We start from the raw sequence: 21215 nt of genomic DNA, 5'->3' as shown, positions 1-21215 counted from the left end.
CAGACGAGGCCGCCGCCTCCCAAACAACTTTATTTCGAACGACAAATAGGCTGCTCGCTGTCACATTCGCTTTCGGACTTGTGCTCCACTCCAACTTTGATTTTTAGCCCTTTATACACCAGGAGAAAACACAAGAGGAACATCATTTTGGTAACCGAGAGCTCCTCTGTGGTGGAGCTGAGTCCACACGGTTCTCATGGCGCGTTTAAGGCCAACCCCTCGCAGCGTCGAGGACTCACAGTCAGCAGGACCGACATACAGTACGTGTGTGATACCGCAGAGCAAACTCAAGATAGACATGGCAGAAGTCGCCCCAGCTCCCGCAGCCGCCGCTCCGGCCAAGGCACCCAAGAAGAAGGCAGCAGCCAAGCCCAAGAAAGTGGGACCCAGCGTCGCCGAGCTGATCGTCACGGCTGTTTCCGCCTCCAAGGAGAGGAGCGGTGTCTCCCTGGCAGCGGTCAAGAAGGCACTGGCTGCCGGCGGCTACGACGTGGAGAAAAACAACTCCCGCGTCAAGATCGCCGTCAAGAGCCTCGTCACCAAGGGCACTTTGGTACAGACCAAAGGAACTGGCGCCTCTGGATCTTTCAAGATCAACAAAGCAGCCGAGGCGAAGGTAAAGAAGCCAGCTACGAAGCCCGCCGCCCCGAAGGTCAAGAAGGTAGCCGCCAAGAAGCCCGCTGCAGCCAAGAAGCCCAAAAAGGTCGTGGCTAAGAAGCCTGCAGGTGCAAAGAAATCTCCCAAGAAAGCCAAGAAGCCCGCAGCTAAGAAGGTGGCAAAGAGCCCCAAAAAGGCCAAGAAGCCCGCGACACCCAAAAAAGCCCCAGCCAAGAGCCCCAAGAAGGCCGTCAAGCCCAAAGCTGCCAAGCCCAAGGCTGCCAAGGCGAAGAAGGCAGCCCCCAAGAAGAAGTAAACGTCTTTTTTCTGTCCTCTTTACCGTCACAAAGGCTCTTTTAAGAGCCACCCACCCATCCATAAAAGCGCATCTCCATGTATGGCCACCGGATTCAAGCGGGCGCACACCCAACCGTAATAATTCCGATATAAAGCACTTAATCTAATGGTACTGAAAACGTGCTGCACACGCTGGTGTTTCATTATAATACACTTCCACAGCACTGGTAATGGGAGGCTATGAATTTCAACTGTAGGGTAAAACTCATATTATCTGATGCATGTTCATGGTCAACTGGCGTGCACGGGGATCAGATGGACACGTAGTTTATTCAACATTGTCTTTTTGGCGCCTGAAATGAGGGGAGTAGTGAGAGAGCGGCGGAGCAGCGCAGGCCGTGGGCGCGTTCGTAAGGATCAGGACTGCGCAGTCGATGATCAGAGCTGATCGCCGCCATGCTGTGACCCTTTGCATTGTGGCCAAATTCCGTCCCGACTCGCTCCAACGTGATTCGTACTTTGTTGGGTTATACATTAAAATTACAAATTCAAATAATTAGTAAAAAGTTATTTTGAGAAACGCCCATAGACATGCATGCATTCTCTCTAAGTCTAAAGCGACGTACAATGTTTTGAGTTGGGGTTAAGTGGCACAGCGGTAGGTACGAAATTGTTTTATTTGTTGGTCTTTACAGGTCAAACAGAATCATTGTCGTTTGATGGTGTGCATGACACCAGGGAAAGGAGGGAGTAGTTAATAGTAGCCCTGTTGCTCTTTTCTGTCCATTATTGTATAAGTCTACGAGGAGATCAAGCCATTTATAAAGGGACGTCTAATTATTAGGGAGGACAAACTAGGTCATTCATGCAGCACACTTCATCCACAGGCAACACAAACGTTTCAATTAAACACGTTTTAAATTAAAACAACCAAGAGAAATACAAATATGCCCAATAACGGTATTACATGCTGTAAAACCTGCAGCCGGCAACGTCCGTGGAATAACTAAGCGAATGTGCCTTAATTCGGGAGGTGGCCCACGTAGTCGCAAGTAACGGAGAACACGAGGATGATGGAAACGCATTCCAGAGGACAATGGAAATACACTTTGCGCTTTTAAGAATAGAAGTGGGTGGCTCTTAAAAGAGCCTTTGGGATTATTGGGAGAATTCACGTCAGTGGCGTCTTCACTTGGCTTTGACAGCCTTCTCGGTCTTCTTGGGGAGAAGCACTGCCTGGATGTTGGGCAGCACGCCGCCCTGGGCGATGGTCACGCCTCCGAGAAGTTTGTTGAGCTCCTCGTCGTTGCGGACAGCCAGCTGGAGGTGACGGGGGATGATACGAGTCTTCTTGTTGTCGCGGGCAGCGTTGCCGGCCAACTCCAGGATTTCAGCAGTCAGGTACTCGAGCACAGCGGCCAGGTAGACCGGTGCACCGGCTCCCACACGCTGGGCATAGTTGCCCTTACGAAGAAGTCTGTGAACACGACCCACCGGGAACTGGAGACCGGCGCGAGATGATCGGGTCTTGGCCTTGGCCCTGGCTTTGCCTCCTGTTTTCCCCCTTCCGCTCATTTTCAGTATAGAAAGTTTAGTAACTCAGTAATGTGACACAACGGCGGTCGGATTTTTATAGCTTCCGTAAAGTGGCGCCCTTTTGCTTTTGTCGCTTTATCCAATCCCAGTCTCCGTGTTAATAGCCAATGGGGAGAAGGAGGCGATAGCCAGCCAATGAAGTCGCCCAAAGAGGCTGTCCAATCAGCGCACGGCAGCGGGCGTTATAAAATAGGCACATTACGTTTTTGAAAGCTTTAACTTCGACTCTCGGAGAAGAAAGCTGAGATCATGGCCAGGACCAAGCAGACCGCCCGCAAATCCACCGGTGGCAAAGCCCCGAGGAAGCAGCTCGCCACCAAGGCGGCTCGTAAGAGCGCACCCGCCACCGGCGGTGTGAAGAAGCCCCATCGTTACAGGCCCGGCACAGTAGCCCTGAGAGAGATCCGTCGTTACCAGAAGTCAACCGAGCTGTTGATTCGTAAGTTGCCCTTCCAGCGCCTGGTGAGGGAAATCGCTCAAGACTTCAAGACCGACTTGCGCTTCCAGAGCTCTGCTGTGATGGCCCTGCAGGAGGCCAGCGAGGCATACTTGGTCGGCCTCTTCGAGGACACCAACCTGTGCGCCATTCACGCCAAGAGGGTGACCATCATGCCCAAGGACATCCAGTTGGCCCGCCGCATTCGCGGAGAACGCGCCTAAATTGTCCTGAGTTGTTTTATAACTTCAACATCCCCCAAAGGCTCTTTTAAGAGCCACCTCATTATCTCTAATGATAAAGCCAATGTGTTCCTATTGCAACCTGCACAGTCTAGTGCGTCCTAATAGGAGTAGTTTGGACTGCTAGTTCTACACTGTCCATTCACCACCGTCTTGACATCCACGTATACAATGCAATTATTGTTCTTCATTGACCTTACGCCGAGCCATGGATTTCAGCCTGTACCGCCTTTTTTGACACCCAAGAAGAGAACTTGGAACGGAATAAGTCAAGACTTTAGTCCCTTCCAGCATTTGATTACAGCCTCAGAGAAAGTATGAACATAGTTTAAAAATGGTTTATTCAAACACTAGTAACATGCTTTGTTTAGCGTATGAGGTGGTTTAAACAGTGAATAGCCGTTCAATCTATTTTAACGTGATGGGAAAACCACAGCAAAGTGAGATTAAGGTTGTTTTTTTGTCTTTTCTTTTTCCTCCTGCGTTGTGGTATGTTACAGGTGGACTATCAAGTGTACCATACCTAAACAATACCACAAAGAGGGAAAAAACTAAGTCGCAACAAAAAAGCCTTTTAGCTCCCTCTAGTGGCTATAGTTATAAATTACATTCTGGTACAGATATGGATTTCCATCAACTCTATCTTTTGACTGTGGCGCCTGTCTTTACCTGTCTTTTGGCAACCCCTATGTCTTCTCCTCATTTGGATAGTTGAGAACAGATTGTAGCACAGCTAAGACAGACCTCCATCCTGTCAGTCACAGTGTGAGATAGTAATGTTCCCTCCACGGTTCCCTCAGGTCAAATGGGAGCTGAAGGAGGTAGATGTTGATGGTCCCCAGTCCCCAGCCCAGTAGGTTCAGCTGCAGCACCACAACACCAGTGGCACACACATTTTTAATCCATACATACAGTTCACCTGTGTATTTACATGGAACCCATATATTGTATTGCATATTATATCAACCTAAACCTATTTCATATCGCTTGAATGTGGCTGTTGTAACAGTGCAATTTCCCCTCTGGAATTAATGAAGTACCTGCCTGCCCTGAAAATGGACTACTGTTAAATCAGTTGTCCAGGGGTCCGAGTCCTGCCCTCCTGTAACAGGAACTTACCAACCCAGCGACTTCTCGTTCGTGTGGGTTTCTAATAGATAGTTTAGGCAGGTGAGAAGAAGATTTGTCTATAGCTTCTAACAGTCTTTCCCAGAGCCCACCCTGCCTACGCTCCAGCAGCACCCCCTATGACCTGAGAGGGGGGATGCAGCACAGGAGCCAAATCAGGTTCACCACTGCTCTTCTCTAAAGGAGATGTCTGTTGACGTGGTTGCTAGAATTAGGTTTTAGCAGCTAGTATACTTCAGCTACAAGGGTGTGTCGTTTACAAACCAGGGCAACCTATAAGAATAACAATGTGTGCATCACCTAAAATTTCACATCACCTAACATTTCACATCAATCAATCAATCAATCAATCAATCAATCAATCAATCAATCAATCAATCAATCAATCAATCAATCAAAGCTTTATTTGTATAGCGCATTTCATACCCAGAGGCAACACAATGCGCTTTACAGAGAACAAGGGAGGTGGGCATACGACCCACTCCTACATATTCCAGAGGGAAGCAAAAAAACAGTAATCACCCGGGGGCCAGATAAGTGAGCTGTAAAAATTCTTCCCTGACCCCTCTCAACAAGGCGATCGAGCAAGCTCCTGGAGTATGTTTGTCTACCGGCTAAGAACATTTATAAAGCAATACATTACATTAAATTACATTTCAGAGTAAGAGAGGCTAAAAAGCATCATAGGAGAGAGGACATTCTACGGACATGCTACGACATCCACAGCAGACACGGGGGTATCTATCGGACTCCGGGAGGTCTGCTGGTGACAGTGGGGCATCCACTGGACCTGGTTAGAAGATAGGAGGGAGAGAGAGAGGCACTAGGGAGAGGGGAGGCAGAAAAGGGTTAGTAGCACGCAGAGCCATAAAAGCAACAAAGATATTAAAACAGAATGTGCCAGTTGCAGAGCAACCAGCATCTGTATATACATACAGTGCATAACAGGATATACACTTTAACAGCGAGCTGCCGTTACTAGATAGCTGGAACATTGTTATTATTGATTGGAACTGTGTAGGGCTAAAGCACTTATGAATTGAGATTAATTGGCATGCTTATTTTGCACATGGCTTGGCACATAGGTACAGGGAAAAATAGATAGTCATTTTAGGAACATATTTATATTTAATGATTGATTTTGGGACTGCTTGCAGTTGTCTTCGCTGTCGTTGCAGCGCAGACACTGGGATCCTGCCTCATCGGTTGTCTCTGTCTGGGAACAGAAACATGGTGCACATTGATTTGACTCAATGTAGTAATTGGAAGTAGGACTGAATGAGAATCTTGACATTTAATTGAACAGTAATGTGTATATGCCATGGATGGTATATGCCTAAACTTACCTCTGCCTCTCCTCCTCTCAGGGTGTCCGACGAGCAAACAGTTCCCCGGTGCCTCGCACACCTATTTATAGTTCCGGGAGGGTTAAGACCAAGTGGGAAGTGGGTAGGGGAGGAGTTTAGCCTTACTATTTAATTATATCTATTTTTGTAAAGTATGTATGGGGGTTGTTTTGTGATAGTTGTGGGGGTATATATTTATAAAGATCATGTGTATATTTTGCTAATTAGTTGTAGGTAAATATGTACTATCTGTTGGGTTTAAAGTATGTAAGGAACCTGTGTAATTGGTATGTGCCAGCAGGTTCATTGTCTGCTCCTCCTATATAAGGGCTCAGTTGTGCTGTAACTGGGGCTGGCAGATGTGGGTGGTTTGTACCACGGTGTTTTTAAAAGAAAAAGGCTTTAAAACATTAAAATACTTTTGACATTTTGGAACGTCACCTGGACTCTGCTCCTCCTCATTCGCCTCCATGACCGCTCGACCAATCTAACATACACCAATGTATACAGAGGATTTACATGCAGGCTGGAGGCTGCCTTTCTGTGTCTGTAGGTCCTGCCTAGTGATTGTAGGCTAGGCTGAAAAGGTAGGTCTTGAGATCTCGCTTGAACATTTCCATTGTTTCAGCCCTTCTTAGGTACTCCGGCAGGGTGTTCCAGAAGTTGGGGGCATAGAAACTGAAAGCTGCCTCTCCGAAAAATGCCCCTCTCATTTTTTCAAAATCTTCTCACAAGTTCCAAAATAAAGTTAATTGAGTAACTATGGTATGCTGCTTGTATGTATTTAACGTTAGTGGGAAACATTTTCAATTAATTAATTTTATTTTGGATCATGCAGACATCCAAGGGATAACATGAATAAGTGTGCACACTTATTTCCATCATAGTCCCTGGTCTTATGAAGACGACTCTTCTCCAGTCAGCTTTTGAGTTGGTTACAGTAGCACCACCTATGTACAAATCATAGTCAAACACAGACCTCCACCATAAGTGCATTTTTGTCGTCAGTCTGTGCAGTTGTGGCCTTTATGCTATGGCCTTGGTCAGCCCCGTGGTCAGTCCTCCACCACGTTTTGTAGTAATTGGTCTTATTGTGTGATCATAGTGTATAAGTTATTACGTTATTGGCTTCTACATGCTGACAGACAGACACACGGACAGACAGACAGACACACGGACAGACAGACAGAAAGACAAGACAGAAAGAAAGACAGAGAAGTGAAAGCATTACCTTCCTCCACCACAGGAATGGAGGTAAAAAATGATAATTAACACTTTTCTAACTATACAAGACATTATTACATTATGAACTGTTATTACATTATGAGCGGCCCCAGTAAGGCTCATAATGACGTAATACGTTATTACATTACATTATGCGCAAATCAGTTATTACGTTATGAGCGCATGGTTTTATTACATTGAGCTGATTATTACATTATGAACATTTTAGTTAGTTTATAATGTAATAAGTTATTACATTATGAGCCGTTATTACATTATGAGTTGCTACACACCACCGAAAACATTACCTCTCACTCTGCGCTGTTGCTGGGGCGGAGGTAACTAACGCTTGGTTTGAGCTTTAATTATGGGAATATGTATATCTTTATAAGGCCTGCATAGCTGGTAAGAATAAAGACTTTGCAAATCTGAGAAGAACACACTTCTTTAATTTCATTCTACATTATCATCATTGTCATCCACAGGGCAGAAACATAAGGCTACAAAGAAAAAAACAAAATGACACCTCATCCTCAACATTTCACAAACACAACAGAACTTGGATAAGAGGAGGGAAAGGCAACTGGATGCAAGATGAACGCTTGATTTTGGGTTGGAAGAAACGGTATACCACTCTAGCCCCAGGACAGATGCATGGGGAACAAAGGCTATGGACTGAGTGTGTTTCTGATTGAACAAGACACTAGTCCCCATGCTATGTGGATAGAGGTTTTGGCTGTCACTTTGATATCCTGAAACAGGGAGGGAATGAATGGGAGAATCCAAAGCAAGCTGAGACTAATGTTGGTAGAGATATAGCTTAGGATAGGTTCAAAAAGGCAAACTGGATGAGTGAGGACAGGGTGGAATAGGATCCTTGGTGTAAAGCATTGGATATGCCAGGCATAGAGGCATAAGGGGCCTCAAAACAGCCAGAACTAGCTAAAACACATGTGAATGGTGGTGTGCCTGTGTGTGTGTGTGTGTGTGTGTGTGTGTGTGTGTGTGTGTGTGTGTGTGTGTGTGTGTGTGTGTGTGTGTGTGTGTATGCGAAAAAGTTCATATACACTGCGAGGAAACACAGGTAGGGATGAATTAAAAAAGCAACAGGATTGTTGAAACGGCAGTTTCTTTATCGATGTATTAAAATCTCTTACGAGGTGAATTCTGTACACTGATACGTAGATCCTGGGGTGGGGTAGTGTGGATAAGAGCGAGAGTGGTCTTGTCAATGTCCAATTGCTACACTAAAATGTCAGGTTCAGAGCTTGGCTAACTGACTCCATGGTAGCTCCAAACATTCAATGATGTTACCTGGAGCCAATATGGCGCCCATGCACATTCTCTACTGATCTCAAGTCCCCCAGTGGCTCAGGGTTGGTAGTGCTGGTGGATGAAGGAGAGCACATCATCCTTGGAGAGCTTCTCGGGGTCCAGCCTAGACTGGGAGTCGTGAACTCTGACCCCATCCTCCCAGGCCCAGAACAAGCGCTCTGAGTGGCAGATGCTGGAAAGACAAACAGACACGTCTTGTGATTATGTTCATACATCATGATTACAGTGCCAGTGAAAAGTATTCAGCCCCCTTGGACTAATCATATTTGATTTAATGTAGTTTTTTTGTCACTGATAATTCAAAAGTACAAAGTATAATGTCAAAGTGAAAAAAAAACGGATTTTTTTCTACACTGATTAGAAAAAAAGAAGAAATAATTAATTGATGTATTCATCCCCTTTGCTATGACACAACTCAATAAGCTCTTTGTGTTGTGGTGTATGTTCATACATAGGCCTGCCTTTGTTCCCATAGTTACCCAGTCACCTACTAGTGATGTCATGGTTATGCGCGGCAGTATAAGCGAACGTGAACGTGTTCGCAAGTTGTACGTTGATGTTGACAAGACCAATAAGCGCAGTTAACACTGAGTCAAGCCTGCAGTGATTAACGTGACACTCTTGGACAAAACATTTTCTTCAGAAGTCACAATTAGTTGAATGTAGTCCACCTATGTGCAATTGAGGTATTTCACATGATCTCAGAATGAATACACCTGTCCCTGGGTGATCCTACAGTTGGTCAGTGCATTCCCAAACAATGGGGCAGATTTACGTTTGCGAGCAAAGCATAAACAGCACTTTGGGAAGTCTGTTTGAATTGCTCACTCTGAGTCTTCATTTGACTGTCCCAAACCTGCAGCTCATTGCTCATCAGTGCATGTCACCACCCTCAAAGCGTAATGTGTGCAGGGGAAATACAGCGACTTTCAGGACACCGTCTTGCTGTGTGTACATAATTAGGCTACCTCTGTATAAATGACTGCTTTTGGGGTGGCTGTGGCTCAGGAGGTAGAGCAGGTCATCCAATGATCGTAGGGTGTGTGTCGGCGGTTCGAATCCCAGCTCCTCCTGTCCACATGTCAAAGTGTCCTTGGGCAAGACACTGAAGCCCAAATTGCTCCCAATGAGTAGGCTAGCACCTTGCATGGCAGCTGTCACCATTGGTGTGTGATGTTAAATGGACTGCACTTATATAGCGCTTTCATCCAAAGCGCTTTACTTTACAATGGCCTCTTATTCACCCATTAACACACATTTACACACCAATGGTGGCAGCTATTTGTTTGTGTTGTGCACCAACAGTTTTTTTCTGAAAAAATGTGTCCGTAATTTCCTATTATGCATAAAGTGAAACCAAAGGTGCAGCAAAGGGATAGCCTACTGTCCATGCAATGGTCATTTTAGTTAAACTGCATGAACCAAATTAATTTGCAGCAGTTCAAAATCATAAAGCACATTCATATGCTTGGTGAAGGGGTTTAGGATCCTGTAACAACACAGGCCAGATTTGTTAGGAAAAGGAACCAGTTTGAAGTAGGAAACTAAGGCTGTGCCTAGTCTGCTCAAAGTGCATTATTCTGTCTGGATCAGAAGTTATCTTTTCACAAAATTAATTAAAATATTCATATGAATATGCAGCGTTCCTTCACTAGCCCCCCATCGAGCTATGTGGCATGGAGCTATTAGTCATTTTGGTGCAGCTCGATATCACAAGGAAAACGTAGTATAGATAAGTAGAGGCACTTGTTGAAATGGCTCAGTTTAAACGTTTTAGCCATGCTTAAACATAGAATACACACATTTTTCAAAACGTGAAATAGCAGAAACCAGTTTTGTGGATGGTTGTTCACCTTGGAACACATGATAGAACAGGGGGGTATAAATTTGGGAGCGCTTTTGATGGTGGGATGAGTGGGTCAAACAACTTTGGTGAGACAACACCAACAGCAAAACTAGCTAGCAAAACTAGCAAACAACAACACCGTTTTACAAACAACTAGCAAACAACACTACTAGCTTACGAACTATCTCACATTCTTACTGTTATTACTATTAGCTAGCGTTAGCTAGCTACTGTTCTTATAGCTACTGTTTGCATTAGCTAGCTAGCTCGTATTCTAACACTAGCTAATGCGCTGGCGCAAGCTATTCACAGTGTAGAGAAGCACCATCCACATCAACACAGGCGATAGACGAAGACAAAGGGATCAGGCTAATTTACAAAACTGGACCCAAGAGTGGAGTTACTCGGACAGCGCTTAGTGGGCACACTACGCATATCGCAATACCCCTGCGTGGTATGTGGACAGCTGGCTGTTTGTTTTTTTAAACGGGCGTAATCTACGCTCGAGCAAGGCTCAAACGTAGCATAGACACGTTCACAAGGTGGACCAATTTATCTATTCTACGTTTTGCTTGTGATATCGGGTTGGTTGGTTGGTGACGTAAAACAGTGCAACACAGTCATGTTGCCAGATTGGGTGGTTCTATTTCAGTCCGTAGGGGGGCTTCGCTCCTAGTGGTTTACCCCGTTGCCTAGGCAACGCAGACTGAATATGAATATGAAAAATTGAACGCATCTGTCAGCCAATGAGGTACAGGTGCCTTACTCTCTAAAATGTATAAAAGAGAGCAAAACCCATCAAACTGCTCCCAAAATATTTCAGCGAGCTGAAATATCGACTGAGTGTGAAGATTTACCTCAAGTATGAAGAAAGCGGTCAGCAATCTGGAAGCGGCGGGACTGGGAGACATTCCAGCCCCACCAAAAGCCCTTCTAAGGGCCCAGTGTTGCTGCCGGATGCTTGACCCGAAGACGGACCGGCACGATTTGTGCTTCGTCTGCCTCGGGGCCCAGCATGCGAGGGATGGTCTGCTTGTGCCTCCCCCGTGCGCGCTGTGCTACCTCCTGCCGTAGGTAGAGAGGCGGTTTCGTGCCGCATTTTTTGCTGAGGAAGTTCCTCTGTCCCCCATGGACTCCCTCTCTATGGCCGCCTCCGGTTCGGAGTCTGGCTCTGAGGGAGAGGAGGGGAGAGGCGCTGCCGGCGTTCAGTTCTATCATCTGGCCCCCTCCCAGGTGTCTGACCCCGAGGACTCTGACGGTTCGTTGGAGCTCTCTGAGAGTCCCGGGGGAGGGCACCGGGGCTCTGTGACCGGGAGCTTTATGGCGTCCTTCCGCTGGGAGTTTCCCGGTATCCTGGAAAGGGCGGCGGCTTAGGTCAGCATCCCCCTACCACCGGAGCCGGTCGAGGAGGAGCTGCCTGGGTGTAGCCACTCCTACTTTGGGGACCGGCAGGCAAAGAAGCGGAGGATGCTGCTCCCTGCGATGCCAGGCATGAAATCTTTCATTGAGGGATCGTGTGAACAGCCTCTCACAGCGAAGGCGCCTGCGAAGTCCTTAATCCACGCCACCCAAGTAGTCGGGCTGGAGAGGGATATTTCTCAGGGAACCCCGCCCCTCGAGCACTCACTGGCGTCCCACCTGGTCCCGGGGGCGGTCTCATGGGCGTCCACCAGGAAAGCGCAGCTACCTGGGGCCAAGGACAGGGCGTCTGTGGCGTTTGCGGAAAAAATCTATGTGCTGAACGCCCAGTCTGCAGCAGCCATCTCCTCCATCGCCATCCTGGGCACCTTCATCGCCAAGATGACGGAGGGACATGGTCCGCTGACCACCGATCAGACAACGGAGATCGGCAAGAACATCGGCACGGCTCTCCAGCTCTGTCAGACGGCAGCAGCTTGCGCAGGACGGGGCATGGCTAACTCCGTCATGCAGCAGCGGCACCTGTGGCTCGGCTTCACCAGCATGAAGGAGGCGGATAAGCTGGTGCTGCTCAACGCCCCGATCTGCCGCACTGGACTGTGTCATAGAAATTGTAGTTTCACCACCTCCTTTGTAATTCACCACCTCTCTCAACCTTTCACATAGCTGTGCTAATCTAATTTATGACAGGATGACCTCCAGGAGGTCAACACACCTAGACGTTGTCTGCTCCAAAATAACCATCCTTTGTCCCATTGTCCCTGCAAGAATTACCGCCTTTTCTCATGTCACGTGTCTGTATTCTCGACCACTGTTGATGATGCCTGCCATTTAATATGACGTGTACAATGGGTTAGCCAATCACATCCCTGGAAGCGTCATACCTGTGTATTGCTTTGAATATAAGGCCGCGCAAGACCAGACTGCGGCACTTCTGCTGGATACCACTCACGTGCGTTTCCTCTGAAGTCCTTGCACTCTTATGTTTTCTCAATAAACCAGACTTGACCTCTTTGAGCGAATCTTGGAAAATCCTTTTTGACTTTAGATCAGTTAAAAATCGTCTACAACTGTTCGGGTCCTCCATGGGCCTGGCACTGGAGAGGTTTGGAAAGCTGGAGGAGGACCAGAAGCTGCTTTTCAAGCACCTCGCTGTCCCCCACGCCAAGGCGACGACGGCGCGCGCACCCGCCAAGCGGCAGCACCAGCATTCGGCGTCTCATCACCGGGACAGGAGGGAGAGAGCGAGAGCATCCAGGTCGGAGGCAGCGTCTACCTCCCAACCGGCGCACCCATCTCCACAGCCCGCTACTCAGCGCACTCAGAACGGCGCCCAGTCCGGCGCTGTTTGCCATGCTGGCCCGTCTGGTGCCGCTCCTTGGCACAAGAAGTGCCACACGCAATGACAATTAGCGGAGATGTCGGACTGTTCTCCCTCTGTCCCTGTTAGGGATGATGAGGGCGTCTTCAGGGACGAGTCAAACAAAGTTTCTCTTTTGCACTACGTTGGTGGTCATGAGTCTTTGTTTGATGATAAACAGTCTGCATCTCATGTTGTTACCTCAGCGGTGGACCGCTCTCTAACCTCGGGTATAGCTAGCCTACATAGTAGTGCTTTCTCTCCACCGCTTTCGTCCGACCACCGCTGATGGGGCTAAACTCCACTCATAGAACTGGAGTTACAATAGGTAACTATCGTTTTCCACCAAACTTTTTGGTCTGTTTTGTCTGCGTTTGGGTGGTTTTCCTCTGGAAAGTTCCACAGTATCTGGCAACACTTGCGCGCTTAGTTTGCTGTGGCGGGAGTGCTGTGAACTCCCGCCAGACTGAACGTCGCTCACATTCAGCATCTTCAGATGGGTGTGTTGAGTTCACCGTTCATCATAAACATGAGCGTGTTCAGTGAATGCCTCTCTTTTAGCGTGTGCATACACGACACAGGCTATCCGCTATATTTCAGGTCGACCATCCATTAAGGATTCCACCCATGACTCTGCGCTTACTTCTGCCTACAGTAAGTTATCTATACATGGTGTTATCTAATCTAGCTAAATCACAACATTATCTGCACATCAATTAACATTATTGATAAACCAACATATGTCTCTGGTGAGCTTTCCAACCAAACCAACCCAATGTAACTGTAGTTTGAAAAGGTTCCAAAACATTTACAAACACATTTTCCCCGATGCTTAGGACTGGCAGGTCAGTGTACACGGAAATGAAACCATAACCATTTAGGAAAAACCCCTAAAGGAAAAACATAATTGTTATTATTGTTTTCTTAAATAACATTATAGCCTAAGTGAAGGCATCATCATTCAAACTAAATATAGTCTGTCTTTTCTTCACACATAGTCTAGTTTCATGCTTTCTTGGGTATTAACAGATGAGGCTATCCTGCTGATGCCTCTCATTTGCGCTCCCTATGCCATGCACAAACTTTACTTTCTTTCACTTGCTGAGGGGAGGGTGTAGGCCAAATTCGCTACACTACCGATGAAGAAAAACTGATGAGTAGAATTGATTGCGAAGAACATACGTAGTCTGTGGGAGCAGTGAAAACAAGCGGCAGGGGAATTATTGTGTCCAAGCCATGCCAAACATATTTAAATATATAAACATAAAAATATTCAGTTTGCAATACATTTCAAAGGAGAGCATACTGAGACTGGTAAGATTACACCCTCTGCTTTCCATCTCAGAAAAGCACATTTATCATAGATTTTCTAACGCATTCATGCATGCCCCATTGACTTCCATTGTAGCCCAGTGAGAGCCTGCAGAAAACTGTAGCTAGCTCAATACTGGAACGATCAGTGAAATTAGGGTCTTTATGTTTCGGGTTCACTGTAGACAGACTACAACTAGGGCTAAAGGCCCAAAATAGCACACTTAAGTTCACATTGTCCCACATCATGCTTTTCTTGGGTAACAGGAAACTGAGCCCTTCCGCTCTGCTTGGGTAACAGGAAACTGAGCCATTCCACTCTGCTTTATTCTATTTTAATAAAAGCTTTATCTTAGATTAAATATCACATTTGATAGGCTTTAAATGAACCATCAATGTTCATTTAAAGTATTTTAAGTTCATGTCACACAGTTTTTTCATGCATGCTACATATTTATTTTAGGCCTAGCCCTACTATTATATTTTCCTAGGCCTACTGTTATATTTTTCTCTGGTACAGAGCTGTTCCATTAAGGTCAGTGTAAGCCTACCACTACGCCTAACTGTATTTTAATAAAATATTTCATTTAGATTAGACAAAACCTTTGATAGGCTAATATCAGCTGTAGCCTTCATAGTTGTTATTTATTTTAGGCCAATTAATGAAAAGCAATTAGGCTATCCTGGTAAAACCATGGCGCGTGCCTTTCCAGTGCACTCTTATCTTTCTATTTTAATAAAAGGTTTTTATAACTAAAACTGTATGCATTTTCTTCACATCATTATTAGTGGGCTGGTGTTGATTGGGATTGTACTTAAATTATGAATGAATATGATTATTGCAGGTATATTTTCCCACCTTTTTTTCTGCTGACAAGTACACGGTTATATCTCAGAAGGTTAAATGTCAGCATACATTTTTCATTGTTACCATAGGCTCCGATTCTGCCAGTTGGTGCTCAGAACAGATGGATGCCCCACTACCCACACGCCTAAGAAAAACCTTCTGCAATAACCATATGCATGACTTGTTGCTATACGGATTTGGAAAAGTAGTCAAACACACACATTTCAGAACCACAGGAAATTAACAGAGTGACACAAACACACACACACAATATTTACAGCGACTGGAGATCATGATATAGAAGTAATAATCAATGCCACCGAAATTATATAGTAAAAAAAAAGGCTCACATGAATTCATAAGCCAAACTTGTACACAATTCAACACAATCTGACACCGCGTGGCTGCCTGTGACATAGCACCAGTAGCCCACCCAAAGAACACAGCAGTAGCCTATATTTCTGTTAACATTCACACCCTTAGTAAATTGTCAAATAAATTCAGTCAATCAATCAATTGTGGTTTGCAATGATCATTGGTTTTGATCAGACGTTGCTACTCACTGGAAGGGGGCCACCGAGTTAGCAGGCAAGTCGTAGGTGGACTCTTTGGTGGTCTTGTTGTAGAAGAACTTCCGCTTGGCGTTCTTGCTGTAAGCCATCGTCCAGGGATCTAAGAGAAGGTTTATTAGAATGTGAAATAAAAGGGAGTCACCACACACTGATCCGCTGATGCAAAATATGTATCTTTCAACCATCTTTCGTCTTTGTCTGCTATGTTAGACATCTGCTACATGAACCCTCATATCCCATCTCTCTCCTTCACATGTACCTGCATTAACACATACACACACACACACACACACACACACACACACACACACACACACACACACACACACACACACACACACACACACACACACACACACACACACACCATTGACAGTTTTGATGATATAGAGTCCACTGGGGAGGAAGTGGCGGTCATCTCTGCCAGTGTAGGACAGGCGGGGGACTCCGCCCGAGCTCTTGGTCACCTTCATCTCCAGCCTGGACAGGTTCACAAACACACAAACATGGCCAAACTAATCAATCAAATGTTTTCACCTCAATATTTTTTTTCCCCCACATGATTGGAACATAATAAGGTCTTCCTTTCATTACTGCGTTTCTGAAGTTAGAGAGGTGTCCTCTCGTACCGGACAAAGATTTTCTCCATCTCCTCCAGCCTGTACACCTCCTTCACTCTGAATGGGAAAGAGACACACATCTTTTACATTCACATGTTTACGTTGACATTTCAGTGATTTATCCAAAGCGACATTTTGTCAAGGTCATTTGTCTAGAGTAAGTGTACATTCCAGGCGTCCTCAGTAAAGCCTTCTATAAGAACACATGCCACCAGAAGTCACAGTGCTAGAACAAGAGTACTGGAGTAATGATAAATATCAAGATATGTCTTATTCCTTATCAAGGTGTTTCTCACGTACATTACTTTTAATGGTGTTATTCTAGAAAAACCAGCAAGCTGATACAATCTGACGAGAGAGAGCGGAGTTTCTACCGGATAGGGTTCATGTCCGGTCTGCTGGGTTTGGACACAGCCTTCACAAACTTCTCAGCCATTTGGATCCTGGAGAGAAGTGTCCAAAGCTTTATTAACACAATCACAGAGCTAATTAGTCTTGGATGGGGTTGGGTTGGGGGAGGGGGGTGACATTGGCTCACCGCTGATTGAAGTGCTGGTCTCGTACATCAGTGCCGTTGAGCACCAGAGCATCCAGGACGTGGACAGCGTTGATCCTACGTTGGGCTTTACCCTGTGGTAAACATACATAAAACGTTTGTGGAAAAAAATAGGGAAAACATACATAAAAAGTTATTATAGGAATATAACTGCTAGGCTTGTCCTAGCTCAGGGGCTGGGAACCGGAACAAAACGGGGGGGGGGGGGGGGGGGCAGACTCTTACGTAGTCATAGCTACACGTTGTTGTTTGTTCTCAAATGTGGAAAAAATTACTCTTGCTGTCATGAAGGTTCCTGACCCCTGTCCTAGCTAGACCTACTAGACCTACTGTCATGAAGGGTCCTGACCCCTGTCCTAGCTAGACCTACTAGACCTACTGTCATGAAGGGTCCTGACCCCTGTCCTAGCTAGACCTACTAGGCCTACTGTCATGAAGGGTCCTGACCCCTGTCCTAGCTAGACCTACTAGGCCTACTGTCATGAAGGGTCCTGACCCCTGTCCTAGCTAGACCTACTAGACCTACTGTCATGAAGGTTCCTGACCCCTGTCCTAGCTAGACCTACTAGACCTACTAGACCTACTAGACCTACTAGGCCTACTGTCATGAAGGGTCCTGACCCCTGTCCTAGCTAGACCTACTAGACCTACTGTCATGAAGGTTCCTGACCCCTGTCCAAGCTAGACCTCTCTGTTACCTCACTACTACAAAAAGACTTGTGTTTAGGAGATGAAAGATGTGTTCATATCCTAAATATAATCAATTTACAGGGATCTACTGTAGATAAATCTAACTAAGCATCGGCTCAGTTTGTCTTGAGCACTCCTAATCGAGTTACCCAAGATGCATTCCTTTGATTTACACCTCCACAAGTGAGCAAGCATACCTCTGTGTCCCAGCCCAGTTGTTATTGTTCCGGTTTAGCCTATATTTATTTTCTGTATCTGGTAGAACATGGTACTGCGGTTCTGCAACATTTTTGTTGTATCCGTTCCCTGTTCATACAATAACAAGTAAACCTCCATCAATTTGAACAAACTTGAAATTATTTTTGGAGTCACATGTATCAACCAAAACGATGAATTACACACTGTTACCCCCCCAGATCAGAAATGCCTAGTTTACAGATTGTACATTATGCCAGTGATTTCCAACCAGGGGCGAATGAAGCGATAGTGATGCTTGATGATTCAATCATGATTGGCATTGAAAAAGCTGCTTGATAAAAGAAGCATTTCTGTAGCCTAAAGTATTAGCACTGGTCCTGTGCATAAAGTCAGCTGAACAGCAGAACTGCCCATAACGAGAAAGCTTTGAATCAATGTGTTCACAATCTCGTTTTCAATGTAGTTTATGTTTATGTTAGGCTACTCGTATTAAAACGGCGTTGTTTAAGTTTCATATGACAGAACAAAGAGTTTGGAAAAGCATCTCTCCCTAATAATCTTCTGGGTTCCCAGTCAGTTTGAATGTAGCCAAAAGCCGGAGCAAATGCAGCACCTTTAATTCACACCGTTCACATCTCATCTCTCTCACCCACATTTCTATCACTTATTTACAGTTAAATGTTGTTCTTTGAGGAGCCTATATGGGTCACATCAATTATGAAAATAGTTTTGATTAATTTAACCTAATTAAAATGAAGGAATTTACAGTAGTTGATATGTGTATCACAAGACAAAGACTTTTGAAATGCATTCTGTCCCTAATTATTTCCTGGCTTGTATGTATGAAGTTCAACAATTTCCTGCAGTCTTCAGTGCGGGTTTACGATCAGTACTACTGTATTAACTGCGGAGTGGAGTTTAACAGTGGCGTACTGCCTCTGAACTCAAGAGCGCTGCTGCGGGGATAGGAGTGTTAACGCGCCTACCTCTCCCTTCAGCTCCTGGACTATCTCCACACTCAGCAGAGTCTCTCTGGGCAGCTCCAGCTTGAAGCTCTCCAGCTTCTTCCAGCGAAGGGGCATCCTGCCGTCCCACGTGTAGATCTGAGACTTCTGTCAGGAGACATGGGAAGAACCAGGGTCATATGGAGTACAGGGCCAAAGAGGCACATTCGGCTATGTTGAATAGGTATCAAGTGAAACCAGGACCAGGCCACTAGGTGGCCCCCTCTGGCATTCATAATAGTCTAAAGTGGTTTAATAATAGTCTAAAGTGGTTTAATAATAGTCTAAAGTGGTTTAATAATAGTCTTGAGTGGTATAATAAGTCGAAAGTGGTTTAATAATAGTCTAAAGTGGTTTAATAATAGTCTAAAGTGGTTTAATAATAGTCTAAAGTGGTTTAATAATAGTCTAAAGTGGTTTAATAATAGTCTAAAGTGGTTTAATAATAGTCTAAAGTGGTTTAATAATAGTCGAAAGTGGTTTAATAATAGTCGAAAGTGGTTTAATAATAGTCTAAAGTGGTTTAATAATAGTCTAAAGTGGTTTAATAATAGTTTAAAGTGGTTTAATAATAGTCTAAAGTGGTTTAATAATAGTCTAAAGTGGTTTAATAATAGTCTAAAGTGGTTTAATAATAGTCGAAAGTGGTTTAATAATAGTCGAAAGTGGTTTAATAATAGTCTAAAGTGGTTTAATAATAGTTTAAAGTGGTTTAATAATAGTCTAAAGTGGTTTAATAATAGTCTAAAGTGGTTTAATAATAGTCTAAAGTGGTTTAATAATAGTCTAAAGTGGTTTAATAATAGTCTAAAGTGGTTTAATAATAGTCTAAAGTGGTAGTTGTCATCGTAGTACTTTATTGATCCCCAGGGAGGAATTGCATATCTTCACCAAAAATACAAATGAAGAGATTTGTTGATAGTGCATCTTCATGCCAATTCCCCCAGGGTAGATCCCAAATATGACAAATATAGTGTTGGAGGGGCCCCCATGTCTACCTCAACCCCCAGGTCTGTGCCTGGAATGGTGCGGTGCGTTCACTCCCATAAGAACGAACTCTGCAGCTACTATATGGTCATCATGGTTATTTTACGCTATAGTAAACTCCTCCATCAATGTCACACAGGAGAAAAAAGAAGCGACTGGCAGACTAGTTTAGCCGTCTCACCCCAAGCCCTAGCAGGAAGAGCTGCTCGCCTCCTCCCACGATGCACCGGTAGTCCAGGACGTGGTGCACCTTGTCCAGTGTGGCCGTGCTCAGAGGGGTGGGCTTGGAGTTGAACGACTCGGCGTCCGAACCCTGACAGAGGGAGGGAGGGAGGGAGAGGAAGAGAAGGGGGGAGGAGGGAAAAAGGAGAGTGAGAGAGAAAGATTTAATGAACTATACTCAGATTAAACACGACACACACTGCACACCCACCCATATCATGCACAAAATCCTCATTAAGAATTTAAGAAAGGTTTTTCTCTCTGATGTGATGGACAGATGTGAGGGTTTCACATCAGTATTGCATTCTGTCCAGTTCCAACTCACCTTCATCAGCTCATAGAATTTGGACTTGGGGTCTGAGGAGGCAGGAGTGACCCTGGCCTTGTCTGGGACCTGGGCAGAGGGAGTCAAGAGAAGTATTTAGAAAGTGAGGAGACATATTATCCCCCAGTTTCTCTGTTGACCTTCATTACCCAGACTGTGTCTCTCCTTCATTACCCAGACTGTGTCTCCCCTTCATTACCCAGACTGTGTCTCTCCTTCATTACCCAGACTGTGTCTCCCCTTCATTACCCAGACTGTGTCTCTCCTTCATTACCCAGACTGTGTCTCTCCTTCATTACCCAGACTGTGTCTCTCCTTCATTACCCAGACTGTGTCTCCCCTTCATTACCCAGACTGTGTCTCCCCTTCATTACCCAGACTGTGTCTCCCCTTCATTACCCAGACTGTGTCTCTCCTTCATTACCCAGACTGTGTCTCTCCTTCATTACCCAGACTGTGTCTCTCCTTCATTACCCAGACTGTGTCTCCCCTTCATTACCCAGACTGTGTCTCCCCTTCATTACCCAGACTGTGTCTCTCCTTCATTACCCAGACTGTGTCTCTCCTTCATTACCCAGACTGTGTCTCTCCTTCATTAACCAGACTGTGTCTCCCCTTCATTACCCAGACTGTGTCTCTCCTTCATTACCCAGACTGTGTCTCCATACTCACCCCCCACAGCCTCAGACACTCCTTCCGGATGTCAGCCTGCCTGGGTTCTGAGAGGGCTCTGAGGACGACACACACACACACACACACACACACACACACACACACACACATCCACTACTGGGTTCTGAGAGGGCCCTGAGGACGACACACACACACTAACTCTCTCCCTCACGCACACACACATCCACTACTGTACAAATGGCTTAGGCCACCCACGAAATTATGTTTAAAACTATTTACCTGGGCAGTAAGTGTTTATTTATATAAACTATACAGCATTTTAATGAATACAAGTAAACGCAAGTGCATAGAAAAACATGTTGTCCCCTACCAATGATGCTTTGCTCTTTTGTTGCAATGTTCATTCATCTACACTTTCCAGAAT

General features: G+C 45.3%; 4 protein-coding genes across 4 annotated transcripts in view; 2 read left to right on the top strand and 2 right to left on the bottom strand.

Annotated features, from left to right (window-relative positions):
• Positions 1-298: 298 nt before the first annotated feature.
• Positions 299-913, top strand: LOC311321661 (histone H1-like; the record flags this gene model as incomplete). The annotated part of the gene is made up of 1 exon (XM_084453666.1): positions 299-913. The coding sequence occupies one exon, from the start codon at positions 299-301 to the stop codon at positions 911-913; it is 615 nt and encodes a 204-aa protein (XP_084309792.1).
• Positions 914-2082: 1169 nt separating this feature from the next.
• On the bottom strand, positions 2083-2469 carry LOC311322136 (histone H2A-like; the record flags this gene model as incomplete). Its single annotated transcript, XM_084454169.1, has 1 exon — positions 2083-2469. The coding sequence occupies one exon, from the start codon at positions 2467-2469 to the stop codon at positions 2083-2085; it is 387 nt and encodes a 128-aa protein (XP_084310295.1).
• A 270-nt stretch (positions 2470-2739) lies between these two features.
• LOC311321626 (histone H3.2) lies at positions 2740-3150 on the top strand (the record flags this gene model as incomplete). Its single annotated transcript, XM_084453627.1, has 1 exon — positions 2740-3150. One exon carries the CDS (start codon positions 2740-2742, stop codon positions 3148-3150), a length of 411 nt encoding a protein of 136 aa, XP_084309753.1.
• Positions 3151-7356: 4206 nt separating this feature from the next.
• Positions 7357-21215, bottom strand: part of cmtr1 (cap methyltransferase 1) — a 38098-nt gene continuing 24239 nt past the window's right edge. The window contains exons 15-24 of the mRNA XM_084453440.1: positions 20831-20888; positions 20159-20227; positions 19793-19924; positions 18607-18732; positions 16715-16806; positions 16551-16619; positions 16186-16233; positions 15924-16036; positions 15548-15656; positions 7357-8373 (exon numbers count right to left, since the gene is read on the bottom strand). Coding sequence (XP_084309566.1) covers positions 8238-8373; positions 15548-15656; positions 15924-16036; positions 16186-16233; positions 16551-16619; positions 16715-16806; positions 18607-18732; positions 19793-19924; positions 20159-20227; positions 20831-20888 — 952 coding nt within the window. The 3' untranslated portion in view covers positions 7357-8237. The remainder of the gene's footprint in view (positions 8374-15547; positions 15657-15923; positions 16037-16185; positions 16234-16550; positions 16620-16714; positions 16807-18606; positions 18733-19792; positions 19925-20158; positions 20228-20830; positions 20889-21215) is intronic.

The sequence above is a fragment of the Borostomias antarcticus genome (genome assembly GCF_949987555.1).
Source record: "Borostomias antarcticus genome assembly, chromosome: 19".
Lineage (NCBI taxonomy): Eukaryota > Metazoa > Chordata > Actinopteri > Stomiiformes > Stomiidae > Borostomias > Borostomias antarcticus.
This window is presented reverse-complemented; position numbering and strand designations above follow the sequence as displayed.